Source organism: Brettanomyces bruxellensis, chromosome 9 (genome assembly GCF_011074885.1).
Source record: "Brettanomyces bruxellensis chromosome 9, complete sequence".
Classification (NCBI taxonomy): Eukaryota; Fungi; Ascomycota; class Pichiomycetes; order Pichiales; family Pichiaceae; genus Brettanomyces; species Brettanomyces bruxellensis.
In genome coordinates this window covers 1,017,971-1,040,370 of record NC_054690.1, presented here as the reverse complement: position 1 = coordinate 1,040,370, position 22,400 = coordinate 1,017,971, and the positions used below count along the sequence as shown (strand labels likewise).

The window sequence follows — 22,400 nt, the reverse complement described above, 5'->3', positions numbered from 1 at the left end:
TTCTTCAAAAATATGGCTCCTTTAATAAAACAGGTTTCAAGTTTAGCTGAGATCTAGTCAATCTAGACATCATTTTTCAAAATTACACTGCACCTATTTTACTTTTTTTTTATCCTATTTTTTTTTCATGTTCATCTGTAGCAGGATGTCAAAATCCTTATTTTATTTTTGTAAAAACTAGAACTTCACATTTACATGCAGTATAGTCAAACTATGGAATCTCTCAAAGAGGTCATCAATTATGACCATATTCATGTATAAGATACATCAATACATCAAATTGCTAGTTCTATAATCAGCTATAAAGTTACATATTTCTAGTATACAGTGTTTTACCATTTTATAATGTTTTGCTTACTTTCTTCTGCTTGGTGTTAGTCTTTCAGGAGTGAAATTTTCATCATCCTCAAAACTAGGTGTTGCTGAAGTAAGCGTTGGCCCTGTAGAATCATCCTCTCCTTGCTCTTTGCGTAGATGCATGACATATGTGGAAGAAGATAAAGAAAATATACGATCCTCATCTGTGAATGGAATTTTTCTAACCCTCGATGAAGATGAGCTAGTCTTTGAAAAGTTTCTAAAGCCACGTACAACGTTTCCACGAACAGCACCGTCGGCCAAGTACTGTGTTTCCTTTTCGTATATATCTTCTTCCAGTTTTGTGACATCATCTTCCAAAGCGTTCCGTTTGTTCAAAAGCTCTTTGAGCTTTTTTTTCATTGCGATGTATCTTGCTTTCTTCTGCTCTGGTGTGATATTCCCCGATCCAGCCGATTCCGTTTTCACCTCTTCTTCAGTTTTTATATCCTGCTGTGACATTTTTTTTTTTAAATAATGCATAAAATTATATCAATATAGGAACTACTATCACAGTAGTTGCATTATATTCCTATGATTTCTGAAATAGATGCTGATACTATGCTAACACTTTAATGTCTCCGAATACTACACAGTTATCTTCAGTCTAAATTCAAAAGCTCTGAGTGAACTTCTGCTTGCTCGCAAACCTGTTTGTTTCTCTTACGTTTTTTTTTTATTTATTTTTTTTTTTTTTCAGGCGTCACGTCTCGCACTTCTTCCAACATTACAAGTACATGGAAAGGTTGTTTCATTTCCTACGTTTAATATTCCTAGAATATCCATATTCATTTAAAATTTAGTTCCACATAGTAAGACTGATAAGGGGTCTGAATTGACGTTCAAGTCTTACAATTTATTTCTTGTACATTATCCTCTTACATTGTCCAAAATATGGAGTTCGAATTTCCATCTGTTATTATTGACCTTAACTCGAGCCAGCTAAGAGCCGGAATCTCGAATTGTGATCTTCCAACAGTTCTTGTTCCAACAGCATACTCGAAATTAAATGATAGAGGCTCTAATGGAAAAAAATATGCTTTTGATGATGATATAGATTTACATCCGGAGAGTGATATATACACATTATTTAATGATGGTGTACTCTACAATTGGGATGCTATGCCAGAGTATCTTAACTTTATTTACAAAAAGTTGCAAGTTGACGTGAATAAACAGGAGATCCCTCTAGTGCTTGCAGAAAATGCGTGGACACCAAATAAGAGCAAGTCAAAAGCTCTTGAGGTAGCTTTTGAAGATTTAGAGGTCCCATTATTCTCCCTTTTAAAGAGGCAAGTTTGTACAGCGTACTCCCTATCAAAACCTTCTGCGGCAGTCGTTGTTGATGTTGATGATGACTTTGTTTCGGTCACCCCTGTTTCCAATGGCCGAGTTCTCAGTAAGGGTATTGTGCGCACAAAGTATGGAGGTAATTATCTTAGATTATTTGCAATGGAATATATCAAATCTCAGCTGGCAAATGGCAAGAATCAGGATAATATTGAAGATGCTTTAATTCCAAGGTACTTCCAGGGAAAGAATATGAAGATGAGTGATAGCTTCAAGCGTTATCAAACTGGTAAGAGCCTAGATGATTTCAAGGAAAATATTTTAACCTCATCGCTTTTGAAAGTGGATCCTCTTCAAAAGGACATACCGAGGGACAACCAGTTAGGTTTAACAAGGGGTGCAGGACCGTTAGAGCAGAAAAACTATGAGCTTCCAAACAAATACACAATAAAGAACATAGGAATCGATCAATACAAATTAGCCGAGCCTATATTCAGGCCATATGAATATGCTAAATGGTTAGATCCGGTTAATGCTTATGGCGTTTCATCTGATGCCGAGGGTGTTGGTAGTTTGATCTTTACTTCAATGAAGAATGTTGGAGGAACTGGTGAAATGTACGTCAATTTGCTTAATAACATTGTTATTTCTGGTTCAACCTCATACCTTCCTCAAATGGAGCAAAGAATTATACAGGATTTGAGAATGTATGTGCAGGATTACTCATTGAGTACGTATTTGGCTCCTGATATGATTGAGCGTGCCGCTGATTCGTGGATAGGTGCAAGTATTCTTACAAGTTGTGCCGTGGCGGACTTCGATCATTTGTTTGTTACAAGAGAGGAATACTTGGAGAATGGAGAGGGATATGCCTTGGAGAAGTTCAAATAAATAAACGGTCCCTGAAGTGTAGTTCCTTTTTTGTACTTTTTAGCGGTATACCAAGAGATAATTGTACTTTTATTTTGAATTTTTATGGCATTTAAAGCATAAAATTTGAAGAAATCCTCTCCTTTACTGGACCTCTCGAGTACTCCAATAGAGGTCTATCTCACTCTTCCTCAGTATTATATCCAAATTTTTTTTTATTTCTTCCGACTCGTCGAAAAAATCAATATTTTTCAATGTGTCATATGGAACTACGTTATAAATTTTATTGGTGGTTTACATGAAAAGAAACTCTGAAAAGTTTGACCGCAACTTGAACAAAAGCTTTTTTGGTTCATTTATGAGAGCATTTATTCAAGTTGTTAAAACGAATTTAAGAAGTTTTAGAACGATGTCGACGGAAGCTACCGCTAGCGTTTCAAAAGCAGCTGCATCTGCAACTAATTCCGAAAAGCCTGTTCTCAATGCTGAAAAGAAGCAGGTGAAGTCCGATCATGCTAGAAAAGGTAAAAAGAAGCTACACCACTTTAACTTGAAGGTTCCAAAAGGAACAAAGGACTGGGCTGATCAAGATATGGTGATTAGAGAGGCCATTTTTAAGAAGTTAACAGCAATTTTCAGAGAGCACGGCGGTGTTACTATAGATACACCAGTCTTCGAACTCAGGGAGATTTTGGAAGGTAAATATGGTGAGGACTCAAAGTTAATTTACAACTTGGAAGACCAAGGAGGAGAGCTCACGTCACTTAGATATGATTTGACTGTTCCATTTGCCAGGTACGTTGCTATGAACGGTATTGAAAAGATGAAAAGGTATCATATTGCTAAGGTTTACCGTAGAGATCAGCCTGCCATGACAAAGGGACGTATGAGAGAGTTTTACCAGTGTGACTTTGATGTTGCCGGTGAGTATGACTCAATGGTTCCTGACGCTGAAATGTTGAAGATCATGGTTGATGGTTTGACTCAGTTGGGAATCAACAAATTTAAGATCAAGCTGAACAACAGAAAGATATTGGACGGTATTTTTAAGGTCTGCGGAGTCAAAGATGAAGATGTCCGTCGGGTTTCATCTGCCGTCGACAAATTGGACAAGCTTCCATGGGCTGATGTTAAGAAGGAGATGTGTGAGGAGAAAAATCAACCAGAAGAAGTTGCTGACTTAATTGGACAATACGTGAAGCTAAGTGGACCCATCAGAGATCTTCTCGCTAAGCTTAAGGCCGATGACAGGCTCATGTCAAACGAATCTGCAAATGAGGGTATATCTGAGATTGAGGCAATGGCTGATTACCTTGAGGCCTTTAAGATTGATAACTACATTTCATTTGATATGTCTTTAGCCAGAGGTCTTGACTACTATACCGGTGTTATCTATGAATGTGTTACGGAGCAATCTGCCCCACCAAAGGATGCCGCTGAGAAGAAAGCCAAGGCCAAGCACCACAAGAGTAAAGGAGACGAAGATGCCTCTGAGTACGTTGGTGTCGGTTCGATTGCAGCTGGTGGTAGATATGACAACCTTGTGGGAATGTTTTTGGGAACAAATTCAAAGGGCAAGAAAGCCAAGTCAATTCCATGTGTTGGTGTGTCATTTGGTGTCGAGAGAATATTCTCTTTGATCAAACAAAGAAGTGAGCTTGTGAAAAAGGTTCGTCCTGTTTCAACGCAAGTGTTTGTGATGGCCTTTGGTGGTGGAAAAGATTGGAATGGTTTGTTACCCGAAAGGATGGCCATTGCAGCTAAGTTATGGGATGCTGGCATCGAAACAGAGTACATGTACAAGAAGAAGGTGAATCCAAGGAAGCAGTTTGATGCAGCTGAAAAGGTCGGCTGTCCCTTGGCTGTGATTCTTGGAAAGCAGGAGTTTGCAGACGGAAAAATTAGGGTGAAGGAGCTTGGAACTGGTCAGACTGATGAAGGTGACTTGGTTCCTATCGATGATGTTGTGAAAGAGGTCAGGAAGCATTTAGATTCTCTCAATGATGATGGTGTTGATGAAGTTTCCAGACTTCTAAGAGGAGACTAAGTTGTCCCTTATATAAACATTTTGTTTATTGATATTTCTTTGTTTCATTGAAGTATGCTAAATATAATTAAAGTTTCACTGTATGTCTTTATTTATTTTGTGATTATGCTTAGAATAATAGTGGAAAATTGACCGGTTTGTTTTATCTTTCTATGATTGAGTAGCTGTTATCTACAGAAAGATATGGACAATCCTCTCATCCCGATTTCGTTTCAAAAAAAAAAAAAAAAAAGTTAATGCATTAGCAAATAATACACACTTACGTCAGTATTTTTTTCCAGTTTCTACAATGCATTACTGATTGCACAGAAGCTTAGAACTTACTTTTGTTCAGCCTCTTCCCTCCATATACTATACTCACACTCAATTGAGCAAAGACCATCGGCGCAAGCTTGGTTTCATTTCATGTGTTTGGTTTGGTGCCTCTACTTGTTCAAGGACACATCCGCTTGCTTCTATTATTATCTTCAGCCTCTTCGAACACCTATCACGTCTGATATTTTCACATTTCAAAGGCATTCACAAAGTTCCGTTTTTATTTGGTATTTAAGCATTTTTATTACCTCTTTAGCCCTGAAACTGTATGCTAATTGTTTCTTCAAAAATGCCTCCACAAGAAGTGGCTCTTGGTGATTTTCAATTTGGAAAATGCATTGGTGAAGGTTCGTATTCAAAGGTTTACAGGGCGATTTCCAAGAAAACGAATCGAACATTTGCAGTCAAGGTGATATCGAAAGCCCATATTGAGAGAGAAAACAAGCAGAAGTACGTAAATATTGAAAAGGACACGCTGAGTGTTCTAGGGTCACATCCTGGTGTTGTCGCATTATATTACACGTTTCAAGACTTAAAGTCACTTTATTTTGTCATAGATTTCGCTGAGCATGGCGAACTTTTATCGCTAATAAGGCGTCTGGGCACTCTAAGTGAACCATTGACAAGATATTATATGATACAGCTGATAGACTCGTTATCATTTGTCCACTCTAAGGGTATTATTCACAGAGATTTAAAGCCAGAAAATATTTTACTTTCCCACGACTGGAAGTTAATGTTGACGGACTTTGGTGCCGCAAAAATTTTAAATAAGACGGATAAACAAACATTTGCTGAAACAAATTCATCTATCGACACATACAATGGTCCTTATGTCAACAAAGGGGGATCTTTTGTCGGAACAGCGGAATATGTGTCGCCAGAATTACTTAAATACAATATAAGTGATTACTCTGGGGATATATGGGCATTAGGATGTATAGCGTATCAAATGATTGTGGGTCATCCACCCTTTAAAGGTAGTGATGAGTATGATACTTTTGACAAGATTGTCAATTTGCAGTATGGCTACCCTTCCGGATACTTTATTCCCGTAGTCATAAGAGATTTTATACAGCATTTATTGGTACTAAAGCCTGAAGATCGATATACGTTGGATGATGCAATGCATCATAAATGGTTCTGCGATGTGAATTGGGGTGACAGTGATTCCATATGGCGACGTCCAACACCGAGACTCGACAGTTATAATCCGAAAGTATATGAGCTGAATTACCGTTTACGACATTCTCCTCGCAGGCCAAAGAGACTCACACCAGATCAATTGCTTTCTGTTCCTGGATTTTACTCGGATTTGGGAGGAATGGATGGATTGCCAATGTCGGTTCCTAAAGGAGCAATGAGGGTACAAGCTAAAGCACGGAAAAAGTTTGGACAACAGCCAGCAGGTGTTAAAATGCCAATTTTAGGTGGAGCGCAGACTGCAAGTGTTGATGCATACAACCATCCCCAGATAGTACCTCGAATCATGACAAATATTCCACGATCTGCACAATCTGCTCCTGTTAGACCATTGGCACAGCCTTGCTATCGAGGTAGAGATGCCACTTCAACTCCTGCGACACCGATTTACAAATCTGCTGGAGTTGTTTCTCCAGTTGAAAAGCCACATTGCGCCCAAGCTTCTTATAATGATAAGGAGATTAATAGGCCAAATAATGATCCAGAGCTCTCCTTTCTGCCAAGAAATCCTTGTAATAAGCACGAGAAACACTTATCAATTCCCGCCAAAGACGAAGTTTACCGTTCTCTTGGTAATAACTACTCTGGTGGAAATCAGAAAGCACGAACTATGGCTAGCCCGGATGCAATAAAAGCAGCTGGAAGTGTTTTTGCCGCTGCTTGCTCATCTCAGAATTGCTCAAAAAAGTCACCGGTCTCTAAAGATGCAGCAAGGAAATTTGTATGTGATGGATCTTCTCGTATTGGCACAAAATCTGCAATTCCCAAGGATATATCTGACAAACTTACCAAGGATGAAAGCATTATCAAGTTGGACAAAATTTTTATATCAAGATTGGTGTATGAGGCGGGTAGGGTTACATCTAAAGGCAAAGCTCTTGATGATGTTATTCTTAATAAAATCATTACAGAAAACTGTCAAACCCTAAATGAAGACATTAAAGCATGTATCCTCATAATCACCACCCATGCTCGAATGTTTGTCTATAATATTCCTGGTGGAAAAAAATGTCCGGATGATTATTCACAAGCGGTCGAAATTCGTTTAACCAGCAAGAATGTTTCAATGTATGACTATGAGTTTAATGAAGAGTTAAAAGAAGGGTATTTAATTCTAGAGCTTATGAACAGTTGTACTTTGTTTTTTCTCAGTACGTACAATCATGACGCTGGTTCTGATGAGTCTGAAGGTAATGTTCTGGGTTTCAGAGTAAACCCTTCTTTAACTTGGGTTCAAGCACTGATGCAGGCAAGAAAGCTCGTTAAGGAGAACAAGCATACCTTGCAAAAGAAGGATGCTAATAATAATTCCAAAAGAATTGATCATCACCGACATGCATCTTCGGTCAGCACAAAGTCTGACACATATGTCAATATGCGGAAAAATAATCAATCTGAAAGACAAGCATATGGTGTTACCGAAGGACTTAAGCATATGCATATTAAATCGCAGCCAGCATTTTCAAAAGACGCACTTGCAGCCGCAGGTGTTGTTATAAGAAATCATCACAAGTGAACAGTTAAGATATATATATAAAGGGTGTACAGACCACGTATAAGATAATAACGAATTGATATTTCTTGATAAGTGAAGCAACATTATTACAATGTGTTAACGAATGCTTCCATGATAATATTCACGTCATCCGAAGCATTTTGGCCCTCTCTAAGGACTTCAGCATGTGAAGTTTTCTCATCTCCATTTTTAAGCATTTCCATAGCAGTTAAGCCTTTGGAAATGGCTTCTTTAGCGCTTGGAGGTGGTGTGCTGAGAACACTATTTGTAATTAGGCTCAAGCCGAAGCATCTCATTCCGGCATGACGTGCAACTATTATCTCTGGAACGGTACTCATGCCAACGCTGTCACCCCCGAGCATTCTAATCATTCTACATTCAGCAGTAGTCTCAAAAGACGGACCACAACAGTAGGTATATATTCCTTCATGGATAGTTCTGTTGATCCCTAACTTTCTCACAGCTTTAAAGAACAGAATTCTGAGCTCTAGATCATAGGCATCAGACATTGCGGGAAATCGAGGACCGAAATGTGAGAGGTTAGAGCCTCTAAGAGGATGACTGCCAGCAAGACCAGGAATATTAATGTGATCACTTATAACCATTAAATCGCCGGCTTTATAGGTTTCATTAACGCCACCACTGGCATTTGTAGCTATCATTTCTTTAATTCCCATACTGGCGGCAACTCTCACTGGGAATGTCACCTGCTCAAAGTTGTATCCTTCATAATAATGTAATCTGCCCACCATGCAAACAACTGGGACCATGTTTTCTCCTATTCTTCCAAACAATAAGCAACCAATATGTCCGGGAACGGTTGATTGGCAAAATCCTGGAATATCGGCATATGGGATCTTGATTGTTTTCCCTTTCAGAATCTTAGCAATACCTCCAAGTCCAGAACCACAGATAATTAACGCTTTAGGAGATATAAGTGCCAGTTCTCCTGCAACCGTTATCGTATTTAAAATCGCCTGTTTGGCAACGTTTATTTTATTATACTCTTCACTTTCTTTGAAACACATTGATCCTCAATTGATTCAATTTGTGCAATTAGTATATTTATTTATCATCTACATTCTGAATCTGGTGGGGTACTTTAAATATTAGGCGCAGTAAGATCGCTGAAAAGTGCTGAAAAAATTAAATTTTGAAAATGAGCATGCCTATTTTGCGGATATATGATATAGTCATTTAATGTATCTAAATTTACGTCACATCATCATCTTAATACAGTATTTTAATACTGTGTTGGTGAATTATATTTGGTTATATCACATTACTGTTTTCTCCCGTTTTTCTTAGGACCTATTACAAAAGTATATAATACAAACTGCGTGATACGAAAAGGATGACACCACTTGCCTCCTTACACTCGTAAATCACAGCCAAATTCTACAAATTCGTGGTGCGAAAAAAATTATGATCGTGAACTTTCAGTGAGATATTATGCCGGTGCAGAAACAAGCTGTAAATAATGCATCATCATCTGCATTCTCATTATAATTACTTGTTTAATATCCTTGAGATAGTAAATTTTTGTTTTACATCAATAGAAAATCTTTTTATCAAAGATATTCAGTGCTGTTTATTAATGGGCAACACACTTTCTGATTTAAGTTCTCCAACTATCGCAACACAGCACAGCCATCCTTCAGGAACAATTGTGGTCATAAATCAACAGCAAGGAAGACCAGAAACGTTAACTGAGAAGACAATAAAAATGAGCAATTCAGCAAATTCCAATGGTGCTTTGAATCGTGATGCTAGCAATGCAGATGTGAACATGATATCTGCTTCTAGAGATGCTTCTATGGCCGATATTCCTGATCAATCTTCATTACAATATAACTCAAGAAATTGTAGTGAGCAGTACATTGAAAATGCAGATTATCAAGAACAGGCATCTTCTAATTCCTCATCGTTCAGTTCACTTAACGAAAGGTCACAACAGGAGGGAGATGGTTCCATGATGTTCGATTCGGATAATAACTCTAATAAGCCGGATGTTAGTCATAATGAAAAGCTGGAGGATAGTGATGATTCTCTGATGGTGGACGAACAAAAGGATGAGGGTAATAATCGAAAGGCTGGTGGTGACACTATGGAAGGTGTTCAGAATCCGGTCCAACCGATTGAGAAGTTACAGCCTGAGTCTCAAATTACTTCCGATAGATCACAAAACTCCGCTATCAATTCTCAACAGCAACAACAACAACAGCAGCAACAACGACAACAACAGCAGCAGCAGCAACAACAACAACCATACCAACCTGTACAGCCGATTCTTGTGCCAACTATTTTCAAGTGGACAGAAGGTGGTCGAAAGGTTTTCGTTATGGGAACGTTTACCGGATGGAGGAAAATGATTGCGTTGAATGGTCCATCACCTAAAGATGGTTCGTTCAGCGTCCAGATAGCACTCCCCCCAGGAATGCACAGATTCAAATTTGTGGTTGACAACGAAGTTAGATGCTCCAATTTCATTCCAACGGCAACTGATAACTCTGGTCATTTTGTGAATTATCTTGAAATTATTCCTTCCGAGCGTGAGTTATATCCAGAGAGAAATGACTCCAGAGTTTCACTCAGATCAAACGGCTCTAAGTTGGGCCTAACCAAGGATGATGATGATATGGGAAATGGTTACACTAGATATCATCAAGATCAGAACATGCAGTTGAGAAAGGTTGCATACACAAATGAAATTCCGCCAATTTTCACCGATCCTAAGGTTATGGAAGAATATTACGTTACATTGGATAACAGTCAAAAGAATGGTGGGCACAATCAACAATGGTTAATACCTCCTCAGCTCCCACCCCATTTAGAAAATGTTACTTTAAACGGCTACAATAGTAATGATAAATCGAACACATCTGGTGCCTTAAGTATACCAAATCATGTCGTCTTGAATCATTTGGCAACGACTTCTATTAAGCACAATACCCTCGCAGTTGCTTCTGTCGTCAGATATAAAAGAAAATATGTGACACAAATATTGTATGCACCCTTACAATAGGTAGTTGAATATTATGGAAGGACAGTCCTGATCACAAGTTTGCACATTTATTTTATTTTCCTTATTCAGAAGTACTTTTGATGTTTCTATGTTTTTTTATCGCTTTAATGTTTGTCTATGATGATTACAATATGTACATATGTAAATTAGTAGTATAGGTAAGTAAGTGAATTCATAAATTTATTTTTCACCCTCAATAAAAGTAATTTGTATGTACACATCGCTCCAATTGGGTAAAAGAAAATAATACATATTATATTTCTTGTGCTAAAACAAAGCGTATATTCACATTTTCGGTGGTATTGGATTAAAGCTAAGCGGTCTACCCCTTTGTTAATGGCTAGCTAGCAATTTTATTTATTCTTTTGCTTTATCGATCCGTCACATATCATTATTCAAAAGTCTGTCTCCATTTCATTAGATTACCGATAAAGTCTGAATAGATGTGAACAGGCTTTTCCGTACAAAAATTAGAAAAATCGACTTTTACATTTCCAATTAACTCAATTTTCTGTTGGATCAACACTAGTTGTTGAAACCATGTCAAGAGAATCATCGATCACTGTCGCCGTCAGAATACGACCATTGAATGAATTTGAAAATAGTAGTTTCAGTTACAGACGATGCAAGTCCAGAGGGAAGGCACAACAACGACGTTTCAAGTTAAACCAATCTTTTGGCCATGTAGCTAATAATGGTAGGCGTGTGTCAAGCAGAATGGACCACAATAGAAGAAATAAAATACTTGAAACAGTGGATGATCGGATGTTGATATTTGATCCTAATAGTTCACGTTCCTTATCTGAGTTGGAGATGAACTCCTTCCCTGGCTCAAAAAGTTCTGCGGTTAGCCGAATCGGATGTCATAACAGGAGAAATAGAGAGCATCGTTTTGTCTTTGATAGATTGTTTGATGAGGATTCTTCGCAATCGGAAGTATATAGCTATACGGGTAAGCCATTATTAGATAGTGTGCTTGAAGGCTATAACGCCACGATATTTGCTTATGGTGCCACAGGATGCGGTAAAACTTTTACTATTACAGGCACACCAGAAAATCCCGGTATCATCTTTTTGGCAATGTCAGATTTGTTCCGGCGTATTCAAATTCTTAGTGCTGATAGATCTATCAAGTTAACATTAACTTACCTTGAAATATATAACGAGAAAATTCGGGATTTGTTGAATCCTAACACTGATCCTAACTCCTTACAATTGTTGGAAGACAAGCACAAAAGAGTATTAGTATTAAATCTTTCTCAGCATCACCCAAAAGCTGTACAAGAGGTTTTAGAGTTGATAAAAAAAGGCAATAGATATCGCACAGTATCACCTACTGCTGCGAACGCAGTTTCTTCTAGGTCGCATGCTGTTCTTCAAATAACATTAGAGCAGACTCCCAAGGGAAACGCCGCTATTGATGGAAAACAAATTGTTTCAACGCTTTCATTCATTGATCTTGCCGGTAGTGAGCGTGCTTCTGCTACCAGAAATAGAGGAGTACGCTTGCACGAGGGTGCAAACATTAACAAATCATTGCTAGCATTGGGTAATTGCATTAAAGTTCTTTCCAAACCAAGCTCTAAGACGCGTATCTATGTTCCGTACAGGGACAGTAAACTCACACGATTACTCAAGTTTTCCCTCGGAGGAAACTGTAAGACGGTAATGGTTGTCTGTGTGTCACCTTCAGTCTCGCACTATGACGAAACATTGAATGCATTAAAATATGCTGATCGCGCTAAATCAATTCGCACAAAGATCCTGAGAAACACTCGTGATGTCAATCAACATATCAGTTCGTACCTAAACATAATCAAAGATCAGAAAAAGGAGATTCAGCTTCTGAAAGCCAACTCACAAATGTTAGTTCGCAGAGAAATGGCAAAATATGCCGATCAAACTGTACGTTGCAGAAATGAGCTGGATGATGCCATAAAAAGCATTCAAAAATCTGTTCAAAAGGCAGATTTTTCTCAATCTAGAAGAGCTCAAATTATAGCCAAGGTACAATTTTTAGAAGTCGAACTTAACAGATTTGAGCACGTCTTAGGTGCCTTTAGGCGTTGCAAAAGCAGTCTCTCTTGTGATGAAATATTTAAAGATCTTATCAAAGGTATAGAGGAACTGTGCCTTTACATTAGAAGTTTAGTATCTGGTTTGAATAAGGAATTGGATCATTCCACGGAACTTAATCTGATATTCCAGGGTACCCCTCAAGTAATTTTAAGAAAATTGCAAGAATTAGAAGGTTGGAATGATACTTTTGATAGTTTGTTTACGACTAGGGTTCAGCTAATGGAGGAACAAGTTGAAAGATCTATCCTTCAAAAAGCATCAGAAGTGTTGAGCGGTTATATGAAGAATAGTGGAAGTAGAAATACCTGGACGGAATGCCTTATGAACTCCTTGGACGTTCTCTTTCAACTTTGTTATGCACTAGCAGGAAAAGGTGATGCACGTTTTGAAGGTGACTTTGCTGATACAGAAGTTGGAGTGTTGCTGTTAGATAAGTGTCATGAAATATTAAGAATTCTTAAGGCATCTGTGGATGACATTAGTGAAAGTGGGTTTGGTTTATTAGAAGCTGAAGAGAGAATAAAGGGTCGCACAAAATATTCCTTTTCATCTCCAAAGAAGAATAAAGTGAAGGACATGCCCGAATTAATGTATTCGAAGATAACTCCAACAAAGCGGGCACAGTCATCATCAATGAGGAGTCCGCTTAATAAGAAAATTAACGCAGGGAAAGTTTTATCGAGCGGGTTTGAGAGCAGTTCGACTCAATGTGAATTGAAAGACACTAAATCAGATCTCGATGGACTAATGACAAATGTTGATCTTAGTCCAGATTTTCATCGCACTAATAATGACACATTTGTAGCACCTTCAAAAAGGCTTACCTCCCGAACGTTGGCCGCAAATACCCAAATAGGAAGTCCTGGAAGAATGACTGGATTGGGGATTCCGCCATATATTTCGTCAAGTCCTACGAAAGAGGGTAAATTTTTTATGCCAATAGTTATGAGTAAGCAGGGATCTGGACTAGAAAATACTAGCGGAGAAATGGATATCGATGATGGAAGAAATTAATAGCTTGAATATTTGAATCACTTTTCTAACGCAGTTTGTAAGCTGGCGCCTGTAGCTTGCGTTAATGCTGCGAGTCGATGGTGTTTTTTTTTTTAACGTGCACATCACGTGATTAATAAAAAAAAAGATATATATAAACAGTTGGATTCCTCGTGAGTATCCAATAACGGAGCGGTAGGTATTTTTTTCGGTTATGTAAGCCACTAAATTAAAAAATTATGATGCATTGTGATACTAGATTGAGTTGTATGATCGGGAAAGGGGGACTACTTCAGTCAAGAGTCTGTATAACTGAGATTCTGAAAAGAAGCTTTTGTACCCATTTTAATCATCCTCTACAACAGAAAAATAAGAAGATAAATTCTGATACTCAGCATGATATACGGAAGCATTATTACGAGGATCCAAATTGGAATCCTCATTCATATTTCTACAAAGAATTGGCTGCACCATTTCTTAAAGTCACGTGTTTATCATTGGTAGTCTTTTACTCCTTAAAGTATATTTGGTGGTTATTGGACAGCTCTGAACACCAGCGCATTTCCAATGTCAAATAGCCGATTATAAATAATATGGTTCACCACTAGCATATTTATTTGTTTTTTGTTTGTTTACTTATTTCATTATTTACTTGTTAAACAATTTAAATACTTACATAAACCTAGGACCATCTAGAAGTACCTAGTTAGCATAAAGTTGTTTGACGCCATGCCTATCAGTAGCTGGTTATACAAGTCAATAAAATTATTATCATTCAAACTTTCACCTTTCTTGCTAGGTTCGAAGCAACAGCATCCAAAAATCCTTCTGTGGTAGCATAATTCTTTTGATGAACAAGAAGTGCAAGGTCCTTTGTCATTATGTGATCTTTGGAAACTGTGTCAAGAGTACACTTCTCCAACGTATTTGCAAAATCAACAACATTAGAGCTTCCGTCCAGCAGACCCCTCTGAGCCAATCCCCGAGTCCATGCAAAGATAGATGCAATAGAGTTTGTTGAAGTCTCTTCACCCTTCTGATAACGTCTATAATGTCTGGTAACTGTTCCATGAGCTGCCTCTGATTCAAAAGCCTTGCCATCAGGGGTCATAAGAACGGATGACATCAGTCCAAGTGAGCCGAATCCCTGCGCCACAATATCAGACTGAACATCACCATCATAGTTCTTTAAAGCCATCAAAAAGCCACCCTGTGACTTCATCATCTGTGCAACTGTATCATCTATTAGCCGATGCTGATAAGTTAATCCCTTTGCCTCAAACTCGGTCTTGTACTCCTTATCAAAGATCTCCTGGAAAATATCCTTAAAGCGTCCATCATACTTCTTTAGAATTGTATTCTTTGTGGATAGAATCATAGGAATATTTCTCTGCAAAGCCATCTTAAAGCAAGCGTGTGCAAATCCCCGAATAGATTCATCCGTATTGTACATTGCCATAGCAACCCCGGGTCCCTCGTAATTATAAACCTCGTACGTTTTTTCGTCACCTCCGTCCTTTGGAGTGTACTTAATTTCCACTTTTCCAGCTCCCGGAACGATAAAGTCTGTGGCCTTGTACTGGTCACCATGGGCATGTCTACCTATAACTATAGGTTTGGTCCAGCCAGGAACTAATCTTGGGATCTCAATATCACCCGGTGCTTTATCCGGTCCAGAGCCTATCACAATTGGCTCCCTGAAAACAGTTCCACCCAAAATATTTCTGATTGTTCCATTGGGCGATTTCCACATTTTTTGAAGGCCAAACTCTTTCACACGAGCTTCGTCTGGTGTTATCGTTGCACATTTTATTCCAACACCGTATTTTTTAATGGCCTTTGCTGCGTCCGTGGTTATCTGATCCTTAGTAGCATCACGTGACTTGATGCTTAAGTCATAGTACTTTAAGTCGATATCCAGGTACGGAAGAATCAACTTCTTCTTAATTATACTCCAAATTATTCTGGTCATCTCATCTCCATCTAATTCCACAACAGGACTCTTAACTTTAATTTTATCGAGATTAAATCTGCTAGTAGAAAAGCAGCGCGACTTATTAAGTTGTCCACCTGGAATGACAGTCTTTATCGCTTGATAAGTCATAGGCCTGACATGCCTAGACTTTATGGCTATGCGCTGGATTGAGGAAAGCATGACCTAACTTCGAATGAATAAGCTTCAAACACTAGTACGGAAACACAAAAAGAGAATGAAAAATAAGGAGGAGGGAGGAATGTTGACAAGATGACTATTTGAGCACAAAAAGCAGAATTGGCTAACGGGATCTCTGTTCATATATATGTAGTTCAGAATTTGCAATTTTGGGATCCGCCATGACTGTGAATTTTTTTCAATTTGCAATTTAGTACTCTCTCTGTGTGACTAAATTTTGTCAGCCCCGCATACTGTCTCGAGCGAACAATTACCGTACACACCGGTTGGCACTGCCGCGTATGGTCATTAAGGAATCTCGGAAGAAATATTTTTACTCCGAGTATCGGAGTCCATGGACGGAAAAGTGGTATTCTCATAGACGCATTATTTTAATTTATCGACGCGTCTATATCCGGCAGATATGAGGCTTAAAAAAATTAAATGCACAGTCAAAATAGACTCTAATCTCAATTATAGGAAGATTTTGTCTTGAAGGTGTCTAAATATAGTGAAGAGATAACCATTGATATACGACATAAAATATCTTGTTGTCCTGTTGTTGTTATTTTCTCCTCATACAATAGTCTTTCTTTCAATTTCTCCAGAGCATGTATGTTCTCGAAGAAAAAAAGAATAGCTCTTCAGGTGACCAAGTTCACAATCAGGAAAATGTCTTATCTAATAAAGAGGAGCCCAATGAAATCAACAATGTCGGCCTTATTCAAAAGTTTAGGAGTTCACTGACACCAAAGCATAGATTGCATATATCTATTCGTACACAGCTGATAGCCTTAGTGCTATTCGTCTCGTTATTCTCGCTTCTTACTTTGGCTATAGCGACGGGTGTCTACTTCAGTACAGTATTAAAACGTACTAGAGCCTCGAATCTCGAGGTTGCAGCTCAACTTAAGGCTGCACAGATGGAACAAGGGTTTAATTATTATTACTATCAGGCACTTCTTCTCAGTTCCAAGGAAAGTATTCAATCAGCTTTGGTATACAGAAAAGCGGGTAATGCTTCGTCATCTTTGATCGACACTGCTGAGACCACAATAGATCAGTTTTTAGAAACTACAACAATGTTTAATGGCGTGCGACTTTATGATACTAGTTTCGATTCTGTTGCTACTGTTACGGGTCCGAATACTGGGCTTAATAATTCTGAAATCGAGTCTCTATACATCCTTAGTGAAATTCCTCAAAACCCTCCTGACATTTTACTTAAAGAGGGCGGGTTTATCTGGGGTCCAGTTCAGTCGGGAAGTTCATATTTTGCATCATTTTCACTTGCCATCAATACAAATTCAACCTTTTTAATTCAGGAGCGCTCACTTGCAGGTTATATGACATTAATAATGAATATCACAGTTTTAAATTTTGCTAGTGATAATACATCTTCCTCTGATGGGCAGAGTGTTGAATTCGTGAAGCCCGATTTTCCCATAAATAATTCTTCCGATGTTAGTGGTTTTAGTTATGTGTTTCAACCGAATGATTTGGTTAGTATAGATACGGTTTATGACCTCGATTCGTATGAGCCAGTGGAGGATATGTTTGGAGAGGATAAATCCATAGGCTACACTTTAAATGTAAAGAATCCTATTGGACAAGGAGTTTCTGTTGGTTACGCCTTAATAGACTTTACTTATGGTAAATGGGGAGTGACTTTAGAGCAACTAGATTCGAAATTTATGGAACCAATAATGAAGCTAACCAAAATGATGGTTGGTGTGTGCATAGGTATTTCGGCTCTTATGCTTTTTATAACATTTATTTTGGCCTATTATGGTGTGAGACCTATAAGGCGACTTCAAAAGGCTGCTGAAACTATTACTGAGAGGCGAGGGTTGCGTTCTAATAGGCATTATCGCCATCACCACCACAGTCTACATTCCAAGCGAGCATCTTTGCATTTTAAATCACGTTCTAGAAAAGAAAAAAAGCTTCAAAGGGAACATTCATGGCCCCCTGTCTTCCAGGGATCACATTTATCACCTTCTCCCTGCAATATTATTGTGACTTCAACTTCACAAGATGCACATGAGTCTGAAGCTAGCCAAACTGCCGTCCGAAAAAAAGCGATTTTGGCACCATCATCAGTGCCTGGCAATACTTCAGGCTCACTAAGATCATCTATTCAAGGACGATCTAGGCATGATAGTGAGGGTTATCTCGAATCTTATTCTGTTACTGAAGCATCCACTGATGCAGAGAATAATGCAACATCTACACCATTGCCTGCAATTGTTCCCATACATGGGATATTTTACGATGAGTTAACTGAGTTAACTGAAGCATTCAACACTATGACAGAAAACTTGACAAGCAATATTCTCATTTAGAAGATAGAGTGCGTGCTAGAACTAAGGAGTTAGAAATCGCTAAAATCCAGGCTGATGCGGCTAGGCAGCAGGCCGAAGCTGCTAATGAAGCCAAGACTGTCTTTATTGCTAACATTTCGCATGAGCTGCGCACGCCGTTGAATGGAATTTTGGGTATGACTTCTGTTGCTATGGCTGAAAAAGATAAAAAAAGATACGTTCTTCATTGGACTTAATATTTAGAAGTGGAGAACTTTTGTTGCATATCTTGACCCAGCTTTTAACGTTTTCAAAAAATCAATTGGATAAGACCAAATTACAACGAAGGAATTTTGTGCTTTTAGAAGTTGCTTCTCAGATTGAATCCATTTTTGGTAAGACAGCAACTGATCAGGATGTAATCTTATTGTTCAACTGAAGCCTGATCTTTCGAGAAAGATGATCATGTTGGGTGATTCGAACAGGATTATTCAGATTGTAATGAATTTGGTTAGTAATTCGCTGAAATTTACACCTAAGAATGGCACTGTAAAGGTTGTCATCAAAGTACTCGGTATTATGATGAAAAAAGATCCAAGGAGGAAAACTATGGCAAGGTCTACATTAAAGGTGTACACGACGCACCTGAAATAAATCCACCCTTCCATCCTGAATCTCTTCGTCGGAGGTTATCTGATTCTGGTGATTCTATGAAATCTTCAAAGAGTGAATGGACTTTAAATACCCTAAGTTCCGAGGAATATCACAATCAACTAGCAGATGCTTATAATTATAGTGTGTCCAAAAGCTACTTTGATGAGGAGGATGGCGACTTCCTAAATATTGAAGATACCAGCGATAGTGACAATCATCGCCTTCATGAATGTCATGAGTTTAAAGATGTTAAAAAATATTGGGTTGTGCGCTTTTCTGTTAGTGATACTGGAACGGGTATTGAAAAATCTCTGCAAGAAAAGATATTTGAAGCATTTGTGCAGGGTGATCAGACACTTTCCCGTTCACATGGTGGTACTGGTTTAGGCCTTTCGATCTGCAAGCAGTTTGCCAAGCTTATGCATGGAACATTAATACTCAACTCTGTCGTGGGACAGGGTTCGACCTTTACATTCACAGTTCCATTACCTCAAGTTGGCGAGCTGATTATTCCAAAGAGCAGGAGACAGAATTTTACGATGACGTGTTCAACCCAAAGCATCCTCCATCCAAACGAGTTAAGTTCACGGATGGTAGTGATAAAAGTTCAGGTTCTCTGGGAGTCAAAAAGTCTGGGTTATCGGATAATTCGGGAAAAAATGGGCGACAGAACTTACTTTTTGATCCGCTCAGTAATCCGTTTGTCAAGCCTGAATTGATTACCAGAGCTTCCACGGGAACAGCAAAGTCGAAGATTTCTGCAGATAGGGAGCATCTGGCTCTATTGTCTCTACTGTTTCATCGCATTCTGCTTCATCTTCGCATTCTAGTCTAAGTGAAAGCTATGATCCAGTTAAAGCGCATCTACGTTTTCTGGTGGCGGAAGATAATCTTGTCAATCAGGAAGTGGTCAAAAGAATGATGAAACTCGAAGGTTATACCGATGTGACGCTGGCCTGCGATGGATTTGAGGCTATTGATCTTGTCAAGCAGTCACAAAAGGCTGGTAAAAAGTTTGATCTTATTTTGATGGATGTACAGATGCCTAAGCTTGATGGAATAAGTGCAACTCGGATAATTCGTCATCAGCTCGGATATACATATCCGATTGTTGCTTTGACCGCTTTTGCAGATAAGTCGAATGAGGATGAGTGTATTGAGGTAGGAATGTCTGGCTTTCTTTCGAAGCCTGTTAGAAGAAATCTTTTAAGAAAGATAATTAAGCAATTCTGCAATGAGTCTGACATATCCAAAGATTGTGGCAAGAAGCCATCTAATGTTTCCCCCTTTAAGGATGATGATATATCATCATAAAGAGCAAGCAGGTTTTATTACGTTACATACTTTTATAATAGCCTAATAATACAATTGTATTTTTTCTATGTTTCCCTTTTTGCTTCGCAAAGATAATACAACAAATAGCGAACCGACCGGTCATAAACTATTTCTTATCTCTGATCGCTTCTTTTTCTGAGCTAAAAACTTTCTTCCGGCATCATTATCAAGTTTCTGCAGTTCAAAGATAAAGTCGTCATTCTCAGAGTCACTATCACTATCTGTTTCAGCAATCAAGTTGACAAACTTTGTGCTTTCTTTCTTCTTGGTTTTTCTTTTCGGTATATAAAGTTCCTTCATATTCGCACTCCATTTCCTCTTTCTTGCTTCTAAGTATTCCTTGGATGGCTTCAAATGTTTTCTTGTTGAACTATTTTCTTTTTTAAGAGTTTCTAGTATCCTCTTTGTTCGTCCGCCACTGATATTATCACTGGATGCTTTACCAAATTCGTAGATTCGTCTTGTAGGATCAAATCCTATTTGATTCATGGTAGACGGAGAAAATGCTGCTCTAGTCACCTGAATTCTCTTTTTTCTTTCCCCTTTACTCTCAATTCTTAAATTCCGAAGATTCTCACCACCGCTAACTTTTGCCAGCTTTCTTCTTAAATTCTTCTCTCTTCTAAAAGAATCTCTTTGAGCTTTATCTCTTTCAGCCTTTGTTTCAGAAGACTTATTAGTGTAGTGCTCATTGAAAAATGCTTTGAATGCCTCTGGAGTCGAAAACCCGGGATTTTTTTCCTTTTTCTTTGGTGCAGAATAATCAATTAAAACTTGATCACGATTATCCCATTTTCCGACTTTCTTTGAATCCGAGTTCATCAGCATAACTTGCTTTTCACCGTGACTGTTTCTTGGGCTAAACATTTGAACATTGCTTCCTAGCTCCACTCTTTGTGACGCTGCTCTTTTAAAATGAAGCTCGGCATGATATTCGCAGTAAACACTTTTTGAAATGTCAATGGGAACCTTACATTTTGATCCGTCTTTCTTAACGGCTTTACAAAAGCCAAAGTCCTTACTGTGGCCAACTTCAATAATTGATTGTGCATTATCTTTCAAAAATATGGTAAACCCGTTGCCAAAACCCTTCGCTTTGTATGGCCAAATTTGAGGATTGAGAATCCCAATCACATCTCCAACTCTTAGCTTCCAGTATCTTTTTAGTGCTTTGTCAAATAGAGATAGCGTAAGCTGCTGTCTAAAATTTGTGAGTGTCACCTTCATGTACTTTGCCTTTCTTCCCACACTCTTTGTCACTTCATTTGTCTTATTTGCGATTATTCCAAAAATGACAAAGTTAGAGCATAGGGGGGGATTATAATCTGGAGAGACTATGTCCGCAAAGGCATTTTCTATTCTCATTATCTTACAGTCCTTGAGGCAATTTTTCAATAGTTGATTGGAAATGTATCGAATTGATAGTATTTTTCCACTATAGCTATCTTTTTCGTTTACATTCTGTTGTAATGGATGAAAATCACTACCAAGCTCAAACGAGTAAAACCTTTTTGACAAAAGATCTTGTTCTACCTTCTTCTGATCAAATAACTCATCATCAATTTCAGATTTTTTCTTCCTCAGACTCATTGCTAATGATAGGAAGGTTGAACCTTTCCTGCCCTTTTCATCATCTAATCTTCTTCTTAATGATTTTTCGTTCTTTGAGATTTTGGATGTTCTTTTTGCAAAGTATTTCGTCTGCTGATCATTGTCGTTAATTTGTCTTGGATCTTCCTCTTCATCTGAATTTACCAAATTTGTTTGTTCTTGTTGTTTTTTTTCTTTTAGGGCTCTTATTGTCCCAAGCTGGGCCAAGACTTCATCCTCAAGGTCCGACAACCTATCAACTAATTTAAAGTAATGTGAACGTTGTTAGTGCCATTAAAAATATGTTAAAGCAGATTTCCCAAGAATAGCTTACTTTCATTTTTCATTTTAAAAGTTGTTGAACAATCTATATGTTTGAATTAATATGCAATTGGCTTGTACATCTTGCTCTTGGAAGGCAGAGAGCACGCGTCGTCAATTATAAATGAACCATAAGTAATATTTTAGTGTACGGGTGTTCCCAAAACTAAAAGCATTCATCAGAATTATTAACTTCCTACATAAATTAAACACATAAGATTGCAAACAAATTGAAGCACCAGTTATCATATATTATTATATCGTCGTAATGTATATGCGCTTATTTTCTACATGCTTTGAAATTGTTCAAATGTGTTGTCTCTGTAATAAACTTGAAAAATCCCGCCTCC

At 38.2% G+C, this 22,400-nt stretch overlaps 10 protein-coding genes across 10 annotated transcripts; 6 read left to right on the top strand and 4 right to left on the bottom strand.

Moving 5' to 3' along the window:
• Nucleotides 1-354: 354 nt before the first annotated feature.
• Nucleotides 355-819, bottom strand: BRETT_002325 (uncharacterized protein; the record flags this gene model as incomplete). Its single annotated transcript, XM_041280855.1, has 1 exon — nt 355-819. The coding sequence occupies one exon, from the start codon at nt 817-819 to the stop codon at nt 355-357; it is 465 nt and encodes a 154-aa protein (XP_041138646.1).
• Nucleotides 820-1,251: 432 nt separating this feature from the next.
• On the top strand, nt 1,252-2,538 carry BRETT_002324 (uncharacterized protein; the record flags this gene model as incomplete). The annotated part of the gene is made up of 1 exon (XM_041280854.1): nt 1,252-2,538. The coding sequence occupies one exon, from the start codon at nt 1,252-1,254 to the stop codon at nt 2,536-2,538; it is 1,287 nt and encodes a 428-aa protein (XP_041138645.1).
• Nucleotides 2,539-2,926: 388 nt separating this feature from the next.
• On the top strand, nt 2,927-4,564 carry HTS1 (Cytoplasmic and mitochondrial histidine tRNA synthetase; the record flags this gene model as incomplete). Its single annotated transcript, XM_041280853.1, has 1 exon — nt 2,927-4,564. The coding sequence occupies one exon, from the start codon at nt 2,927-2,929 to the stop codon at nt 4,562-4,564; it is 1,638 nt and encodes a 545-aa protein (XP_041138644.1).
• A 604-nt stretch (nt 4,565-5,168) lies between these two features.
• On the top strand, nt 5,169-7,598 carry BRETT_002322 (uncharacterized protein; the record flags this gene model as incomplete). The annotated part of the gene is made up of 1 exon (XM_041280852.1): nt 5,169-7,598. One exon carries the CDS (start codon nt 5,169-5,171, stop codon nt 7,596-7,598), a length of 2,430 nt encoding a protein of 809 aa, XP_041138643.1.
• An 86-nt stretch (nt 7,599-7,684) lies between these two features.
• Nucleotides 7,685-8,626, bottom strand: BRETT_002321 (uncharacterized protein; the record flags this gene model as incomplete). The annotated part of the gene is made up of 1 exon (XM_041280851.1): nt 7,685-8,626. One exon carries the CDS (start codon nt 8,624-8,626, stop codon nt 7,685-7,687), a length of 942 nt encoding a protein of 313 aa, XP_041138642.1.
• A 569-nt stretch (nt 8,627-9,195) lies between these two features.
• Nucleotides 9,196-10,623, top strand: BRETT_002320 (uncharacterized protein; the record flags this gene model as incomplete). Its single annotated transcript, XM_041280850.1, has 1 exon — nt 9,196-10,623. One exon carries the CDS (start codon nt 9,196-9,198, stop codon nt 10,621-10,623), a length of 1,428 nt encoding a protein of 475 aa, XP_041138641.1.
• A 540-nt stretch (nt 10,624-11,163) lies between these two features.
• On the top strand, nt 11,164-13,716 carry BRETT_002319 (uncharacterized protein; the record flags this gene model as incomplete). The annotated part of the gene is made up of 1 exon (XM_041280849.1): nt 11,164-13,716. The coding sequence occupies one exon, from the start codon at nt 11,164-11,166 to the stop codon at nt 13,714-13,716; it is 2,553 nt and encodes an 850-aa protein (XP_041138640.1).
• Nucleotides 13,717-14,470: 754 nt separating this feature from the next.
• Nucleotides 14,471-15,850, bottom strand: IDP1_1 (Isocitrate dehydrogenase [NADP], mitochondrial precursor (Oxalosuccinate decarboxylase); the record flags this gene model as incomplete). The annotated part of the gene is made up of 1 exon (XM_041280848.1): nt 14,471-15,850. The coding sequence occupies one exon, from the start codon at nt 15,848-15,850 to the stop codon at nt 14,471-14,473; it is 1,380 nt and encodes a 459-aa protein (XP_041138639.1).
• A 608-nt stretch (nt 15,851-16,458) lies between these two features.
• Nucleotides 16,459-20,118, top strand: BRETT_002317 (uncharacterized protein; the record flags this gene model as incomplete). The annotated part of the gene is made up of 5 exons (XM_041280847.1): nt 16,459-18,134; nt 18,164-18,345; nt 18,706-19,263; nt 19,308-19,590; nt 19,635-20,118. The coding sequence occupies 5 exons, from the start codon at nt 16,459-16,461 to the stop codon at nt 20,116-20,118; spliced, it is 3,183 nt and encodes a 1,060-aa protein (XP_041138638.1).
• Nucleotides 20,119-20,238: 120 nt separating this feature from the next.
• BRETT_002316 (uncharacterized protein) lies at nt 20,239-22,076 on the bottom strand (the record flags this gene model as incomplete). The annotated part of the gene is made up of 2 exons (XM_041280846.1): nt 20,239-21,989; nt 22,064-22,076. 2 exons carry the CDS (start codon nt 22,074-22,076, stop codon nt 20,239-20,241), a joined length of 1,764 nt encoding a protein of 587 aa, XP_041138637.1.
• Between the last annotated feature and the right edge of the window lie 324 nt (nt 22,077-22,400).